Source organism: Rhinolophus ferrumequinum, chromosome 12 (assembly GCF_004115265.2).
Source record: "Rhinolophus ferrumequinum isolate MPI-CBG mRhiFer1 chromosome 12, mRhiFer1_v1.p, whole genome shotgun sequence".
NCBI lineage: Eukaryota > Metazoa > Chordata > Mammalia > Chiroptera > Rhinolophidae > Rhinolophus > Rhinolophus ferrumequinum.
In genome coordinates, this window is record NC_046295.1 from 62,104,670 (window position 1) to 62,123,370 (window position 18,701).

Here is an 18,701-nt window from a genome sequence, read left to right on the forward strand (position 1 = left end):
GACTGCTTTAAAGTCTGCTTAAAAAGCAGTAAGACCCCACCGCTCCAATATTCCCACCTATCACCACCCAGCAAAGCAACCGCCCCTATCATTCGCAGAAAATTAGTTTTCCCCACTCCCCTCTAGACAAGGCAAAACAAAAAATCTCTGGACTAGGGAAAAACAAGCAGAGATGGGGGTGGGGACACATACTGACAATAGGTGATTAAATGAACATTTATCTTGAACACTGTCCAGTCCCTTTCCCCCTCTTGGCTTCCAGAATGTTGTCAGCCAGGCCATCAACCTCTAGGCAGGAGATTAGAAGATCTTTCTCTGATGAACTTATTAGCCCAAAAGGGGAAACAAAAAGCACTGTTATCGAGGGTTGCACAAGACAATGGCCTTGCCAGATTATGGTACCACACATAATAATAACCCACCCACTGCTCTTGAGTTAAGTGTCTCACTCTTAATATGAGCCAAAAGCCTCTCCGATCTCTGGTATTATGATTATGTTATGTTAATATGGTCAAGGTGAGGATTTTACACATATAACTAAGGTTCCTAATCAGTTGTCTTTAATCAAAACAAGAGTGTGCTGGGTTGGCCCAGGCTTAATCAGGTGAGCCCTTTAAAGAAGGGTTTAAGCAAAAACAGAAATCAGAAAAAGAGTGGCCTTGAGGAAGCAAACATCCATGTACGAGATATAATCAAAAACTACAGTGAATGTTTAAAAACAGATTATTACAGTAAAAGACACATTGCCATTAATCCCCCTCAAAACACTCCTTTTAACTTCAAACACACTTATCCCATCATTCTTGCCACTTTCTGAAGCAGTTCTGGAAGTCCTCTTTCATGAGTGTCTAGTTCTGCTGTCGTGGCTGCCTCAATGTCCTGAATCTACTCAAAACTTTCACCTTTCATGGTCATTTTGACTTTGGGGAAGAGCCAGAAGTCGTATGGTGCCAGATCCAATGAATAAGGTAGAGGAGGACACACCATAATGTTTTCATTTGACAGAAATTGCCGTACCAGAAGCAATGTGTGACATGGAGCCTTTCCATAGTGATCAAGAAATACGATGAATGCTGCTGCCGAGTGCCATCCAACAGAAAGGCAGGGATCTTCAATACAGGAAGCGGTACGTCGAACCTGAGTAACAGTGTGTGACAAGTTTCAACTTGTTCAGTGCAGTCAGTCGGGTGTGAGCTACGGTTGAGAGAACGTGTGTTTTAAAGTGTGCCGTAAATCATCCTCCATCATGACAATGCTCTGTGTCACACATCGCTTCTGGTATATGGCAATTTCTGTCAAATAAAAACATTACGCTGTGTCCTCATCCACCTTATTCACCAGATCTGGCATCGTGTGACTTCTGGCTCTTCCCCAAAGTCAAAATGATTCAGGACATCGAGGCAGCCACGACAGTGCAACTAAAGACACTCATGAAAGAGGACTTCCAGAACTGCTTCAGAAAGTGGCTACAACGATGGGATAAGTGTGTTGGAAGCGAGGGGGAATATTGTGAGGGGGATCAATGGCAATGTGTTTTTTTACGATAATAAATTTTTTAAGTTTAAACATTTACCATATTGTTTGATCATACTTCATATGAATGGCCTATGGAGAAGGGTAGCCTCCAGAAGCTACAAGCCTCAGTAACTGTAAGGAAATAACTTCTGCCAAAACCAAGCAAGCTTGGAAGAGGACCCCAATCCATAGATGAAATCCCAGCCCCAGATGACACCTTGATTGTAGCCTTGTCAGAATCTAAGCAGAAGACCCAGCTGGTTGTGCCTGGACTCCTGACCCATGGAGACTTTAATATAAGTGAAGGTATGTTGTTTTAAGCCACTTAATTAGTGGTATTTTGTTATGTATCACAGGAAACTAATACAGACCTATATACTAAAAAAGGTAAATTTTATTTATGTAAATAATACCTCAATAAACCAGACTGAAAAAAATGATAGCAGAAATGGAAACCTCTATGGAGGTGTTAGAAAATAAAGTAGGAGAAATCACCCAGAAAACAAGGCCAAAACACAGAAATAGAAAAACAGCAGAGAAAAGATAAGTAAATGACATGACCAGTGTATGAGGGTCAACATTAAAATAAAAGAAGTTTCTGAGGGCGCCAGATAGCTCAGTTGGTTGGAGTGCGAGCTCTTAACAAGGTTGCTGGTTCAATTCCTGTAAGGTATGGTAGGCTGCGCGCCCTGCAACTAAGATTGAAAACAGCAACTGGACTTAGAGCTGAGCTGCACCCTCCACAACTAGATTGAAGGACAATGACTTGGAGCTGATGGGCCCTGGAGAAACATACTGTTTCCCAATATTCCCCATTAAAAAATAAAAAAAGTTTCTGAAAGGGAGAGAACGAAATCATCAATGAAATAATTGAAGAAAAATTTCAGAACTGCATAACGTAAGTTTCCAGTTTCAAAGGTCACAAGGCACTTGACAGAAGTGCCAATCAGAGCAACAACAACAAAACATAGAGAAAACTACAAAAAAAGATCTTATAGGTTTTCAAGCAGTTAAATTACAAAGAATCAGGAATCAGAATAGCTTCCGACTTTTAACAACTGTGGAAGCCAAAAGACAATGAAGAAGTAAAATTCTAAAGGGGGAAATATTTTAAAGAGATTTCACTACCAGGCAAGCTATCAAATATAACTTTAGGGAAAGCTTTTTTAGTCATGCATCGTCCCCCCAAATTTATCTTCCATGCATTCTTTCCCAAAAGTCTACAAGAGGATGTGCTCAACCAAAACGAGGGACTAAATCAAGAAAGCAAATGATATGGGAAGGCATATGGGAAGTAAGGATTCCAACACGGGAGCGTTGAGGGAATCTCCAGGGTGACAGCTGTACAGCAGGCAAAAGGACAGCACTCCCAGGAGCAGATCACAACTCCACGAGTGACTTCTTCAGGAAGATGAAACTTGTAGCACACCAGACGCAACTGAGCACACTGAGTGAGAGGCGGGGTAAGCACCTGGTGCAAAGCTTGGGGCTGAACTAATTATAAGTATGCAGAAAACAAAACAAATAAAAAAGAGTATCTTTATAACTCCAAGGAACACAAAAAGTTATATAGGTAAGGAAATATAGACAATATCCGAGCAGGCTAAAATACGAAGGTAATGTCCAGAGTCGTAATAATGTAAACACTGAATACTGATCTAACCAATATCACAGTTTAATAATATTGGGAGGCGAGTAGTAAAAGGTAATTTCTCACCTTCTAAGTGGAAAGTAAACTGATAATGCTTATATGTGAAAAAAAAATCAAGAAGTAATAGTTTATTTCAAGCTATAGAGGTGAATATCAAATAGAGTCGAAACGTGGTTCTTCTTAGAAGGGAAAGGAAGGAGCAGGACTGCCTTTTTTCACCACAAGCTTTGTAGAAATTTTTGACTCTCTAAACTACATACATACATAACTTTGAAGGAAAAAATATGACGGCTACTATATTGGTCCTCACATTACTTTGTTCATCCCCCCCATGCCACCTAATTAACATTTTACCTTCAGAATGGGATAAAAGGAAAGAGATCATTTGCCTCTAGAAGAATTCATATTAGTTTCTTTTGTTTCATCTTAAAAACTAACTCTTGCTTTACTAACAATCATTAAGTTTGTTCTAAAACAACGTCAAATACATACACTATACTGTGCACCCGAAATATAACTAATATAATACTATATACCAACTATACTTAAGAAACATAACAGCAAAACACTGACCAACCCATTTCCTTTGTGCTTCTTGTTTGGTGAGCCCAAGGAATAGGGAGGTATCCAGTTAGCCAGTGTTCTCTGCCGCTGTCAGGTAACTGTCCACTGGCCTCTCAGGTACCCAAATACTTGCCTTTGAGAGGCAAAGGCAGGAAAGGATATCAAAGTGTCACCACTCCAAAATGTTTGTTAAAACCACCTAAGTACCTCTCCTTTTATTCTGTTTTGAGGAAACTGATATTACCCTGCCATCAAGTAAGTGCCTTGCATTAGCTGAAATGGCCCTCTAACCAACCCACTCTAACTCAGAAACTTGACTACTTGTCCTGAGTTAAAGGACCATGTCTTTCTTCACAAAATATAACACAATACAAACTCAGCAGACCCATGCTTTAAAAAAATTTAATAAAAATACAAAAGTTTCACTAAATACATTTTTAGAATCAACTTGTTAATGACTCCTCAATTACACTAGAATACCCAACAACATAAATAAATAAATAAACTGTTTTCAAATTGAGAATAATAAGGACAATAAGTGTAGTCTCTGGAAAGGTAATATTCTTTATTCTGAGACTTCTTACTTTTTCATTAAAAGTCCTTCTTACTTTTCCGTTAAAATGTAATTTCTAGTACGACCATATAGAAAAACTGTTCTGCAAATATCCGGTAAAGTTAAACCAGATTCATTGTCCACCAAAAGACATGTACAAGAAAGTTCATAGCAGGCTGATTCATAACAGTCATAAACCGAAAACTACCCAAACATCCACCAAAGCCATGATGAATCAATACACTGTGATATATTCAAACACTGGAACACTAGACAGCAATGAAAAAAGAATGAACTGCTATATGCAACAACATGGGTGAATCACACAGATACGATACTGAGCCAAAGAGGCCTGACTCGAGCATGTATTACATGATTCCTTTCGTATGAAGTTCAAAAGCGAGCAAAACTAATCTAAGGTGACAGTGGTCACAATATTAGCAGAGAAGGAGTCTAAATGAGAGGGGGTATAGGGAAGGCTTCTAGAGGAATAAAAATATTCTACATCTTGATATAGGTAGTGTTTACAGGGTAGACGTATATGAAAAAATCATCAAGACGTGTATTTAAGATGTGCAGTTCATCATATGTACAATATACCTGAAAAAGACGGTTTTTAAAAGTATGAGACAATCAGAAAAATGTTTTAAATTAGAACTTGTATTACATTATAATTTATTTTACGAAATAGTAGTTATAGTAGATGACAGCAATTATGATTTCAATGCCTGTACTTGCAAAATAACAAGTTGCAACTCTATATTGACATACTCATAATTTTCCCCTAACTTTTTATTTTGAAAAAGTATAAACCTACAGAAAAATGGAAAGACTACTACAATTAACAACCATCTGTCCTTTAACTAGATTCACCAATTTTAACATTTTGCTGGTCATTTTCTCCCTCTCTCCATTTGACATCTCACCCCGAAAGAATATTCTGCCACAAAATCGAAGGGTCATTATCACACCCAAGAAATTTAACATCGCTATATTATTTAATATACGGTCCATTATTGATTTCTCCAATGGTTCCAGAAATGTTCTTTACAGACTCTTCCCATTCCCAACCCAGGATTCTGTCACAGATTCATACATTGCGTTTGGTTGTCTTATTTCCTGAGTCTCTTTTAATCAACTATACCAAGTCCCAAAACGGTCTTTCAACTATTTTGTTTATTTTTGGTCTTCCATGACATTAACAATTCTGACCCAATTTAGTTTGTAAATGTTCAATGTATATGAAACCCAAAAGTCTGCAAACAAATGATTTCTATTTACTTTATGTCTTATGTATTCTTTAGCAGAGCAGGGGTTCTCAAAATACTTGTATGCTGACAGACTATTCCAGTCAAAAATACAGGGGCAAGATAGCTCAATTTACAGACGGTTTCTGACCATTCCTCTTTAACTCACCGCTGAGTCTGCGCAGGCCATGGGGTCTGGTGTGGCGTGGGCACCGAGTTCGTGGGACTCACGAGCATGGCACTATAGATATTGGAAGCAACCACAAGGATGCAGAGCAGGATGGGCCCGATGATGGCTCCCTCCAGGCCGAGGTAGTACGCTCCGCCAGCCACGGCCAAGCCTGTCAGGTAAGGATGGCCGCCTCTGGAATGAAGAGCACACACGTTACTCATGACTTTCAACCAACGTCAGCCTTGGAGTCAATCTGAAACACATTCCCTAACACAATGGTCATTCTCTAAAACACCAAGCTTTCCACTACATTATCAGCTTTCTTTAGATTATCTCAGTGTGGATAACTGAACATTGTCATACTACTGGAGGCAAGAATTGTTCTTGCCTACATAACATATGTGACATTTGCCTTTTTGTAGGTCCAGCAACTGAAGGAGTAAAGGCAGGAATGTTAACAGGTACCCTGCACCCATTATGTGGCTGCCTGAACCGGGTTAATGTTGGCTTAGGACTGGTTGTATTAGTCACCTGTTCGGTTCGTTTCCATCAAGGATAATTAAGTGGGCACAATTTAGCATGTAATTCAATTAATTATGCTTTTTTAAAGATGACAACAATACAAGAGCATCCCTGGTACGCGTAGTTTAGACTTCTGGCAACCTCCTAAAATATAGTTTTTAACACAGGTAATGATACAAAGCCTCCTGAGGAAAATACCTGTCACAAAGCCCAAGATTTTTATTTCACAGGAGAATCATAACTGCCCTCCAGCTTATCACAGTATCACTGACGTAACCGGAATGAAATAAGATGGATTATAGCAGCACAGCACACTGATAATGGTAACAGATGACCACTGACATAAGAGATACTTGGAAATCAGTTCTGTTTGTTTCTAGTTTTTAAACACAGATGACTAGAAGAAGTTAGTGAGGGGCAAATAACTACATACTCTGGAAGGATGTTCTGTGTTATATCATAGTTCAATAAGTAACATTTAAGGTGAACCAGTCTTCAAAAAATCAATACACTATATTCATAATTTATTTGTCTTCCTCACTCCAAAAAAAGGATTTAGGGCAGTATTTTATGTATTCTATGTAAGTAAGCTTTTCCCCTAAATACTACACTTTAGGAAACTATCAAAAATGCTTAAAGTTTTTAAAAAAAAAAGTGTGGGAGCTTTTAAATAAAAGCTTAATTTATTAAAAAATTAAATAACTTATATAAAATCTTTCATTTCATGCTGGTTAAACCAATAAGGTATTATTTTATTACTGAGATAAAAATCACATATAAATCTTAAATTCTAGCTAGAAACCTTAATATAAAATTAATAGTAAAGTTCAAAGAATTCACTTAACTATAAATTATATAACAAATCTTTCTATTTAAATTTCAACTGTTAAGCAGTAGTTAACCACACTCTGATATTCTCCTTTTATCTCTAATCTTCTCCCTCAAGTATAGGCATAAAAGTTCCCATAAAGCTTGCTTATGGAGTTACTTGTTTCTTTTGGCTCTGGAACTTTGGGGCTTCAGAGTAGTTCTACATCATTTATTTTCTACTTTAACTTATTAAAGAGACAAGGTGGGATACAGTTTATCCCTACATAATTTCAAATTAACTGAAAAGCACTTTATCTATAAACTTGGACTCCGTCTACAGTTATTGTAATGATGGGTTTTGCTTAAAGAAAATTTAGTAGGTTACTATTATGATAGTTTCAGTAGGCCACATCCTGACTCTGAGTAGCTGATCGAAATTTAACATTTGCTTACATCCTAGGTTCTAATAAGCAATATGAATCTGAATATACCACTAAATGAGAATTGGCTTATTTACTTAACGCAATTTGAAAATAAGTATCAGCAACTACAAAAATAGACAGATATTTATGTAATATATTATATGGCCAAAATTTGGCTTCTGCCTGAAATTTAACCTGTATTCATCAAAGAACTATACTATATAAGATCTTGATAGCTCGACTTGTCAGATAACTTGATGAGATTTGATTTCACATGGAAATTGCCAGACATACAACCTAATCAAGTTGTTCTTCAAAAGCAAAGAGTTCTGAAAATAATTACTAACTCATTAATTTACTTAAAATACTTTATGTACATCTAGCAATATTTCTTTCCTAGGTTAAATGTCACTAAATCAGAAAATTATTCACAATTTTGTTTTAACTCAGAGTCTCATATTTTATAAATAATACTTACATAACACCAAAATACCTTGAAAACGATAACAATATTTATTATATTAAACTCTGATTATATTAGTGGGATCATAGAAGGCTGCTTCACTAAAAAATCCTACCATCTGTCCTTTCTCCCATCCCCAAAAGAACAAGAAAAACATCCTCAAAAATGGCCACAGAAATCCTTCGATCGGATTCACTAGCAACTTCAGAAGTTCTGTGGAATACTTACCCTGATATATCAGAATAGATGGCAGTATCTACAAAATATGTGGGCAAGAGATGAAAAACCAACAGTAAGACGGCTTTGCATCCTAAGCCTTGTGTAAGCCACAGGTCTAGAACTGCAGGGATTGCTGCCCAATACGTCCCCAGAAATGGCACTGCTCCAAGGATTGCTGCTAAAGCTAGGAACAGATTAAAATAAGAAACTGAACATCATCATCAAAACAGTAACACAACAACCTAAGCACTAGCTCCTCCTACTTAAAAATTCCCACTGAAACAAGTGCAACAAGTACCAAGTCAAATTTTCTGGGAATGATATGCCCTTGTTTAATGAAGGTCCAATATCTTAAATCTTGTTATTAAAAAATCTTTCTAAAGTGTGTCTACTTCATGAATCTATTCTTTAGCAACAAAATTTTAGTGTCCTACAGTTGTTACTCTGAATCAATGGTTAGTTAATACACAGTCCTATAATGGAACTAACTATAGAACATTGGTCACAATTTGTACTGAGTCCAAAGCCAGATCAGAAATTAGTTTCTATATCTCAGATGAGTACATATACTTTACCTTGCATCGGTCTAATAAAAAAATGAAATGCGATTTAAAAAATAACCAAAATACCCGGCTAGTTAAAGGAACCTACTCCAAGCTTGTCCCCAAGAACTTTATGCTCAAGCATAAACTTTATGCTTAAGCATTTATGCTCTACAGACGGTCTGGCTCTCCTGGCTACGAGTCAAGCACACATGGATTTTAGTTCTGGTCCTGACCATTGACCAGGAATGTGACCTCAGGAAACTTTGGTTTCTCATCTATACAACAAGGCCATCACCTCGCCTGCCTGCCTCACAGATCTGTCATAAAACAATCCCCTCCACACGCTCTCAGGGTGCTTGCACATCAGAGGGTGGCTTCGTGAGCAACAAAGTAGGACAGAACCTGAATGAACTTGGGAATGTAAATAAGGAAGCAGACACAGACAAAAGAAGGAAAAAAATGGTGGGAGGTAAATGTGGAAGGCAGATAGATTTAGGTAGACGAAAAGACAGAAAGGAAGGAAGAAAAGGGGGAAGGTGAGGAGCAGATAACATAGAAGAAAAGTAAAAGCTGGTCAGTAAACCACCCTGGTGCTTATGGAACACGGGTATCATCAGAATAGGTCTCAAGAGGTGTGGAGACAGCTTAGGGGCTCCCCAGCATTAATCTTGCCCACCCACCCCACAGTATCCTTCATGGGACAAAGCCCTTTGACTGGCTCATTGCTGCCTGCCAATCAGTTTGATGCAAACATTTATTGAGTGCCAATTATGTGCTAGGTGTTAGGTGCTAAGTGCTAGGACATTCACTCAACAAATACTTCTGCAGTGCTTTCTATGTGCTGGGTTTTGTTCTAGCTACTGGGGATAGAGCAATAAAAAACATTACAAATCATATTTCTGTCCCTAATCTGGACGAGATTAGATCTCAAATCTCAGTATTTTGAACTTGACGAAGATGACATTTCCCTATGTATGTAAAATAGCTTAACTTCCCTTAAGTGGAGGATATTGGAAGTTATGACAGTTGTTACCTGATGGTATGAAGACAATATTGATGCCAAATATAGTATGAGTCAGCCAGGTGTACAATCCATAGAAGCCAGCCATTTTGAGGGACGCATCAAACACCCCTCTAGAATGCCCAAAGATAAAAGGGAAAGCAAATAAACATAGTATTATATTGTGATTCAGAAAAATCAGTACTTCTACGTGTCTGGCTACTTCATTACAAATCTGTTAAAAGCTTCAATTTTTTCCAATACCTGAGAATGCTGTTTTCATTTTGTTTCAAAGAAACATAAAGACTTTATTTTAAAACCGGGAAATACGTTGACTAAACTGTTCTTTAAATTTCTCTCTGGTGCAAAGATAACTGAAATAAAATGCCTTAAATTCCCCTATTTGCAGAAATAATAAATCAACTTTTCATTTCCAAAACAGACCTTTTACCGGCAAAATTGAGGGAAAGAATATTAAGTGTGAGTATCACGTTTCTGCAAATCGAGTTAAACTCGAAGACATACAGGCTCTGGCCAGCCCTCCCCTTTGGGAAGAGCAAGTGAGGGGTAACATGACTTGTACTTATTAGTCTTTCTTCTCTTGTGAACAAAATTTTCCCTCATTTCTTCCACTATGCAACCACGCCTACAAAGTAACTTCTACAAATGCTAACTATCAAAGAATGCAGGTCACTGGGGAAAAATTTATGGAAACAAAACAAAACAAAAAAACCTTATTAACTCCAAAGTAAAATCAGAGAGGAAAATACACGAGGGATAAAAACAGATGCACATATTCGGTGATTAACAGGAATGAAGTACATGAAAATCTGCAATCTCGGGTGCTTCATTTGTGCTTTTCAATTGGAAAATTATTAAGGTAGTACTTTGCAAGGAGGAGAAAAAAAGAACCGCTCAGAGAGAGAACAGAGGCAGCAAACCTTACATTATCCCAAGGAATCACAAAATTACAAAAACCAGGATTCTGCAGGACACAGGAGAGGGGCCCTCATACTCACGAGAGAAGGAAAAGCTGTCTGTAATTAAAAAAGCACAGGCTGTGGCAGCAAAGGTGACACTGTACACACAAAAGGAAACAGCAAGCTTTTCCAAAGCATCCCAAGAGGTTTACTATTAGAAGCACAGTCAAGCTCTGGAGCCCAGGGATTCAGTCATTTAATAAGATTCTGAGACATGGATTTGGTGCCAGAGTGGCTCCCCAATTGTGAAACTTTCTTTGTCATCCCGACCAGCAACTTTCATTCAAGAATGTCTTAAAGTAGCCATGTGACCTCTGACAATAAGGACAGAGCTTAAAGTGGTATCAAAAAGACTGAAAGGATGGGAGACAGCCCACAGGAAATATAAAAGATCTGAATAGTAACTGAATACAGGAGACAGAGGAAAAGGAAAATGGCAGAGGTTCAAGTTAAACCTGAGGGGAAAAGAATGGCAGTGTCTCAAAGACATAGAGAAGCACAGAATGGGAGAGGACATGGAAGAAAAGGGAATACATTTAGTTTGGGCAAAGGTTAGAAAAACGGATGATGAAAATGCCCTGAGATAGCTGGAAATAAGAGACAAGGCTTAATAAAGAACTCAGGACAAGAGATTTGAGATGCACCAAACTGGATTAATCACAGGAAACGATACGATATCCCAAGGGGCAGACCTGGTGAAAATGGGGCAATGGGCTGGTTCTCATAAGGGATCCAAAGACAAAGATACACCAGCCAAAGACATAATGAAATCATTTCTGTAGTAGGAAGAAAAATCACTAGAGTGTGGTATTCCCAGGGACCACGGGAGAAAGAAGCTTTTGAGAAGAAATCATAATAAGATCAAATATCACAGAGAGATGAATGAGAATCAAGTCTAAGGCAAAAAGCAGAGAACTGGGGAAATCAATGAGAAAAGATATAGATGTGGTCCTTTCATCAACCTTGTATTATTTTTTAAAAGTTTAAGCCAAAAAATAAGCTGGCATCATAGGTGCAACAGAATATCAAAACTGAATCACCTGTCTCGGTGGCAAGTAAACAAAGCTCAATCCAAAAAGGACCACTTGCGGGGAACCGCACACAGTCTTCTTTTATCAATGTCTGGGAACATTGCTTGTTCGTAACATTCTCACTAAGAAAACGTTTAAGTAATTGTGTGGACCCTAAATGTATTATACAGTTTTTGCAGTTACTAAACATATTCATGTAACCCAAATCCCCTCTATCTTATTACTTATGACCTGATACAGAAGCTTTATAAAACAGCAGTGAAAACGATTTACTACTAAGCGAATTTTTTAACTCCCTCAAATTCCTAGCCGTTTTTTTGTCCTCTTTTTTTTCTATCAGCTTTACTGAACTATAATTTGTAAACAATAAAGCTCAGCAGGTTTAAGTGTATGTTTCAGTAAATTGTGACAAATGTATACAGTTGCATAACCACCACTACAATCAAGATAGATAGCATTTATCACCTTAAAAAGTTTCCTCGTGTCCTTTTTTAGTCAATCCCTCCTTCAACCTTGGGCCCTGAAAGCCAACAGATAGGCTTTTTGTCACTGCAGTTTTGCCTTTTCTAGAATTTCATATTAGCAGAATCATACATTACACAGCATTGTTAAAAACTGGGGTGAAATATATGGAACAAGAAACTTACCATTTAACCATTTTTAAGTGTACAGTTCAGTAGTATCAAGTACATTCCCACTGTCAGTATGTAGCTTTTGTATTTGTTTTCTTTTACCTAGTACCATGCTTCTGAGAGTCATCTACACTGTTGAGTAGTTTGTTCCTTTTTCATTGGTGAGTAGTACTGCATTATGTGACTACACTGTGATTTGTTTATCCATTTACCAGTTAGTGGGTATTTGGGCTGTTTCTAATTTGGGCTGTTATGAATAATGCTGTGAGCATGCAAGCACAAGTCTTTGTGTGAACATATGCTTTCACTGCTCTTCAGTAAATGTCTTGGAGTGGAGATGCTGGGTCATATGGTATTGGTTTAACTTTTTGAGAAACACTAGCAAGTGTTTTGATCTCTCAATTCAAAGAAAATCCACACTCCATGGACACCCAGCCAGAAGTCACTGTGGGCTACATCACACCACATCTCCTCGAAGCTTAAACTACACTTCATACTTACAGTATTATATGGGTGGATACTGGCGGCAAGGACAATTCAGCTCATGAAAAGCTAAATGACAATGTATCTGAAGGCCTTCCTAACTGACCCAGCACACATTAAATGCTCAATAAACAATAGCTATTCCTGGTGCTATTGTTGTTATCAGAGTTCTTGAGGTCCGTATACCTGATCGACACTCAGATTTTGACAATGTTGAAGAATCTAGAAGTTTGTACCCCAAGAGCTTAATGTATCTGAATTGAGATGGTGTGGTTACGAGAAACTAACACTTGCTAAGTACCCACGTGGTAGGCTGAAAATGACCCCACAATAATGTCCACATCCTAACGCCCAGAACCTGTGAATATGCGATCTTACGTGGCAAAAGGAACTGAGCAGATGTGATTTAAGTCAAGAATCTTGAGACGGGGAGATTATCCTGGGTTACTGGGTGGGCCCAACGTCATCACAAAAGTCCTTGTAAGAGGGAGGCAGTTCTGATATTAGGTAGTAGCGACAGTTGCATAAATTGTGAATATACTAAAAACCACTGAATTGTACACTTTAAAATGGTGAATTTTAAGTATGTGAATTTTATCTCAATAAAAGAAATTTATAAAGAGAGGAAGGCAAGAGAGTCAGAATCAGGGAAGGAGACACAATGACAGAAGTAAGAGAGACAGAAGATGCTACACAGCTGGCCTTGAAGACAGAGGAAGAGGCCACACGCCAAGGAAGGCAGGTGGCCTCTAGAAGCTGGAGCAGACAAGGAAACGGATTCTCCCCTAAAGCCTTCAGAAAGAATGTGGCCCTGGCGATACCTTGATTATAGGACTCTTGACCTGCAAAACTGTAAGATAAAAAAAAAAAAATCTGTCTTTTTTAAGCCACCAAGTTTATGTTAATTTGTTACCGCAGCAATGGGAAATTAATACAACCCAGTGATACAACCATTGATTCCCTGCTGTGTCTCCCTCATCCATGCGGAAGAGATTCCTGGTCAAAAATCAGATAAATCTGTTAACCCAGAAGTACAGTATGGTTTTTTAAAAGAGAAAAAAAAGAGATGAAAAAAGCTCAAAATAAGGGCAAGGTGGGCCTGAGCTATTCATAGTTAAAAGGCAAGTAAACCCTTCTGGAAATTGTTAGATCTGTGAACGAGATCATTTTGGTGTGCTAACTCCAAATCTAAGCACCCAATTCACTAAAAGCTAAGATGTTGGTGAAAATTCATTTTGGTCTCTATTACACATTACTGAGATATTCTTAGGCAGGTCAATCGGGTACTTAACAGTCCTCAAAGCCAAGAGCCCACACAACAGCAGAGCATGGGCAGCTGCGTGACAGCCTGGCCCTGGTCCTGGCCAGGACCCTGCGGTGATAACAGCTATCCCAGCTGACCACTTCCAAAGAGAAATCGGGCCTCAGTATACCGATCTTGAGACAAACTGGGGTCCTCTTCATTCTATTAGCGTGAAGTGTTCTAGATAATAGAAGGCGATTACGGGGGGGAGGGGCAGAGAACCAGAGAAGCCGTCAAAGAAGAAACAAGCCACGTACGGTGCTCACAGCACGTGTGCCCACGCCTTGTTGGCACGATGACAGGGAGAACGCCTGTGTCCCACACTGGCCTTCAGTTTCGTGGGTGCCTGGATTGGGAGGGAGTACTCGTACACCCGAGTGATCTAGTGTACTACAGATCCAACCATTTCCAGTGGGTTATTCCTGCCTTTTCACCGGAAATAACTCAGCCCTTTACCTTAAGCTTTTTTTTTCTCTTTAACTGAACTACACTCCCAGTTTAACAGATTCACTTGATTTCTGACCAGAGGTCTCTTTTCTGGATGAATGAGGGGGCCTAACAGTGACATTACATATGCAAAGCATGTTAACGCAGAGCTTGACACACAGTGAGTACTCAGCAAATGTCAGGGTAGAGGATGGACTGAGAGAAGGAATGTGACTGGAGGCCACGGGCCCAATATAGAGGAGAGAACTAAGAGAACCACAGTGGGAGCTAAAGGAGTAGCAGTGAGGAAGGAAACAAGAAAAGAATGAGGTAAACGAATGAGAAATGTTAAGGAAGGAGAACTGTCCTGTTTCCCCGAAAATAAGACCTAGCCAGACCATCAGCTCTAATGCGTCTTTTGGAGCAAAAATTAAAATAAGACCCAGTCTTATTTTACTATAATATAAGACCGGGTCTTATCTAACATAAGACCAAGTCTTATCTAACGTAATATAAGACCGGGTCTTATATTACTTTTTGCTCCAAAAGACGCATTAGAGCTGATGGTCCGGCTAGGTCTTATTTTCGGGGAAACACGGTAACAGAACAAGAAGAACAGGGAGATGGAAGTCAGGAGACTTGAAAAGTTCTAGCTCTGTCACTAACTGCTTTGGAATTCCAGTTCTGTCATTTATTAGTGGCATGACCTTAAAACCATAGAAGTTCTCACTTTCCTTGATTGTAAAATAGAAATAATAGCATTCACCTCATAGTGTTTTTATGAAGATTAATAACGCAGTTAAAGTGCTAGCGTAGGGCCTGGTATACAGTAAGCAGCAGTCAATTAAGTTGGTGCTATTATAGAACTGTGTCATTATTACCAATTAGCACGATATTAAGGCTAAAAATAATGCATGTAGTTTCTCTTTTTGCCTTCCAAGTTTTGGCAGTATACCTATCTTTGCTTTGTACTAAAGAGAGACAGGGTATGGCGATACTGAGAATTCAAGTATAATACCACAAAGTTTTGGATTATTTTAAATTGTAAGGTACTGAGCAGCCTATATGAGCAATAACCCAAAACAGTGAGTAGTATATAGTCATTCATCTCTCAGCACTCTAAAATTCAAAGACTGCTAGGAATAATTTAATTTCACAATCAAATAAAACTTTATCAGGCACAAAACTAATGACACCCACAACACAGTTTGAATGGGTTACCAGAAATCATTAGTTTAATCAATGCAAGAATATTCTTACCACCATACGAATGACAGATCGTTCTCTCATTTCATTTACTCACTGATATCAACCCATTAATCAACCCTTTTAAGACACTGAGATTCAAGGAGCATTTTCCCGTTTTGCCATCAAAAACAGACATTATGATACTCTTTATCAAATCCCCTGCAAAAATCACAACAGCTATGACTTTAGGCATTTTCTAAGAGTGGTTACATATGACTTGTGCTAGGTGAATACATGGTGCCATCGGGCATTACCCTTCCTTTTATAACTGCTCACAACCCTATGATCAAGCACCTACGGTAGAAACTTCCAGAAAACCTATCTCAACTTCACCAGTCTAATATGTATGCGTTACTCCACTCTACCTCAATCCTCTCTTTTGAAAAGAAGAATATTTGCCTGGGCTCAGTCTTCTGAGACCTCTCTTTTCAGCGACTCTCAAAAGATTATTGACAGCCTGTTCTCCAGGCTTTCCCAGCACTCAGCATTTGCAAAGAATCAAATTCAGAAGATTCTGGAGGCTCTTTCCACCCTCTCTTTTGGTAGCTCAGCTGCACTGACTCAGCAGGTCTGATTTTGCTCAATGGAGGAAGAGACTGACACCAGCCAATGAGTTGGAGGCTCCCGTTTTCTAAAAGGCCACATTCTCACTCAGAGACCTTCCACTGCTAGTCTTACAGACGTTCCCTGGCCCCGCACCAGACTGTAGACCGTTCCAGGGTAGGGTTCCCCTCCACTGGAAGATAGACCTTCGTGCATCCAGTCTGGTTACCTCTCTGTGAATAACAGCTCCACCTAAGCATACATCTCTGTGAAAAACAGCTCCAAGTGCATACATGGTCAGCTTTCTGTCTGCTTCTCAGCTCCTCTCTAATAATTGCTATTGTATATTTAACCCGTATTGCAGTCGTGTGTCCATGCCTCATTTACACAACTCTGTCTCTGAACTCCTCTGCACCACAGGCTTGCACTGCTTTAAAACAATTAGTTAGGCTTTTAATTCTTAACCAGCTCTCTTTCTACATCCTTTATAAACTCTAAGCTGAAACTGTTATTCTTTCACAGGTTTCCTAATACGTACTTCACTTCAGTTATCAGCCCTCTCTCATTTCTGACCAACAGATGGTTCTTGTTAATTTTTCTAAACTGAGTGAGTGAAAACTAGCCAGACAACTCAGGATATGATCAGATGACCTGCTTTTAATGGATGAGATCTGAAACAAGGAGGGGGTGGGGAGAACGAGAAACTGGAGTCAAGTAGCTCTGTGCCCTCAGAGTACACAGGGCCCTAGACAGCAGACAAGTAGGAAGCACGAGTCCAAGAAGAAAAAAGAGAGTCGAGTCCATAATAAAACTCTGCCTACTCCTAACATTTTCTTACACTGGTTCGGCCCTTTATTTCTGAAGGTCAGATAGGAAGACTATCAGACTCTCATTCCCCTAGGAAACAAGAGCTATTATTTACTTATCAGTATCAAGCCTCCCTGCAATACACTGGGTCTCAAGTAGGTGAGCCAGTGGAGGAGGCAGGCCAGCCTCCAGAGACAGCGCCTACAGCAGTCCCCCTTATCCGGGACCTACGGTCCAAGACCCCCACTGGATGCCTGAAACCACAGATATCACCAAACTCTACATATACTGGTTTTTCCCTCTATATACGTATCTTTTCACTTAAACGAAGTACTTTACAACTTCTCCTTGGCATATCTGAACTGCCAGCATCACTACCTTGCACTTTGGGGCCATTATTAAGTAAACTAAGGGTGACTTGAACACAAGCACGGCGATACCCCAGTAGCCGATGTGACAACTGATAAGGCTACTAAGTAACTAATGGCAGGAGCGTATACAGACAGCATGGAGACGCTGGACTAAGGGATGAGTCACATCCCGGGCAGTAAGAAGTGAGACGGCATGAGATTTCATCACGCTACACGGAACGACACACGATCTATAACTTAGTAATTGTTTATTTCTAGAATTTTTCATTTAGTATTTTCAGGCCACGGTTTACCACAGGTAACTGAAACCACAGAAAGTGAAACTGAGGATGAGACGGGACTACTGTATAAAATTACCAACCGGGAAAAGCACCCCTCAACTCCCTTGATTACTACCTAACCTCTCTTGAGAAGTTACATCTCTTTCCGTTTCCTGGTTCCTCCACCCCAGAGACCAAGCTCTGCATAAAAGGTACAGAAACCTGGTGGTCACTGGATGTCCCGTCCAGAGGGGAACGTCATGCTGTGCACGCAGACCTAGAGCGCTGCTGGGGGCACAGGGAGGAGCCGCTCACAGGGAAACCTTCCGTCCCCACTGGAAAGAGTGAGTCACACACTCAAGCGTACAACCATGGCATCACATTAGATCACCTGGAGACAGTGATTCAATATCTTTATCTCATTAACACATGGTTTTGTGCCGTTGATATGCTTACTCCTCATGGAAGCTTACACTAATGCTAACCAAAAAATTAACAAAGGGTTGTTTCAATTATATAGGCAAATAGCAAACATTTGTATCTCAACACTAGTTCTATTATAAGCCTATTCAAATGAATTTAGCAATTTTTAAAGAAACATGATAGAAACTAAATACAAGACAAAGTTTTTTAAGGTCATTTCCCTTGGAAACATAAGTAAAAGTTTAGGTTTATCAGACCAATCTTTAATCCAATAGGTTAAGTAGGCATTATATTTACTGATTTGGTTATTATTTTAAAACTCTAGCTAATTCAGCTAATTTAATTTTCACAATTATGCATAAGAGATTGTCTCTATTCCAATATTAGGAGAGCTCTTCCAATAAATGAAAACACATTTTCTAACAGCTTTAAACTCTTTCTTACACATTTTAATTTAAATAATGTTTATAACCTTAAGTCCATGAGAATTTCTTTCCAAAAATACTTAAAA

General features: G+C 39.0%; 1 protein-coding gene across 2 annotated transcripts in view; it reads right to left on the reverse strand.

Moving 5' to 3' along the window:
- Nucleotides 1-18,701, reverse strand: part of TMEM245 (transmembrane protein 245) — a 90,761-nt gene that overhangs the window by 13,078 nt on the left and 58,982 nt on the right. For both annotated transcript variants that reach the window (XM_033123116.1, XM_033123117.1), the window contains 3 exons: nucleotides 9,717-9,817; nucleotides 8,148-8,322; nucleotides 5,700-5,894 (listed from right to left, as the gene is read on the reverse strand). In XM_033123116.1, coding sequence (XP_032979007.1) covers nucleotides 5,700-5,894; nucleotides 8,148-8,322; nucleotides 9,717-9,817 — 471 coding nt within the window. The remainder of the gene's footprint in view (nucleotides 1-5,699; nucleotides 5,895-8,147; nucleotides 8,323-9,716; nucleotides 9,818-18,701) is intronic.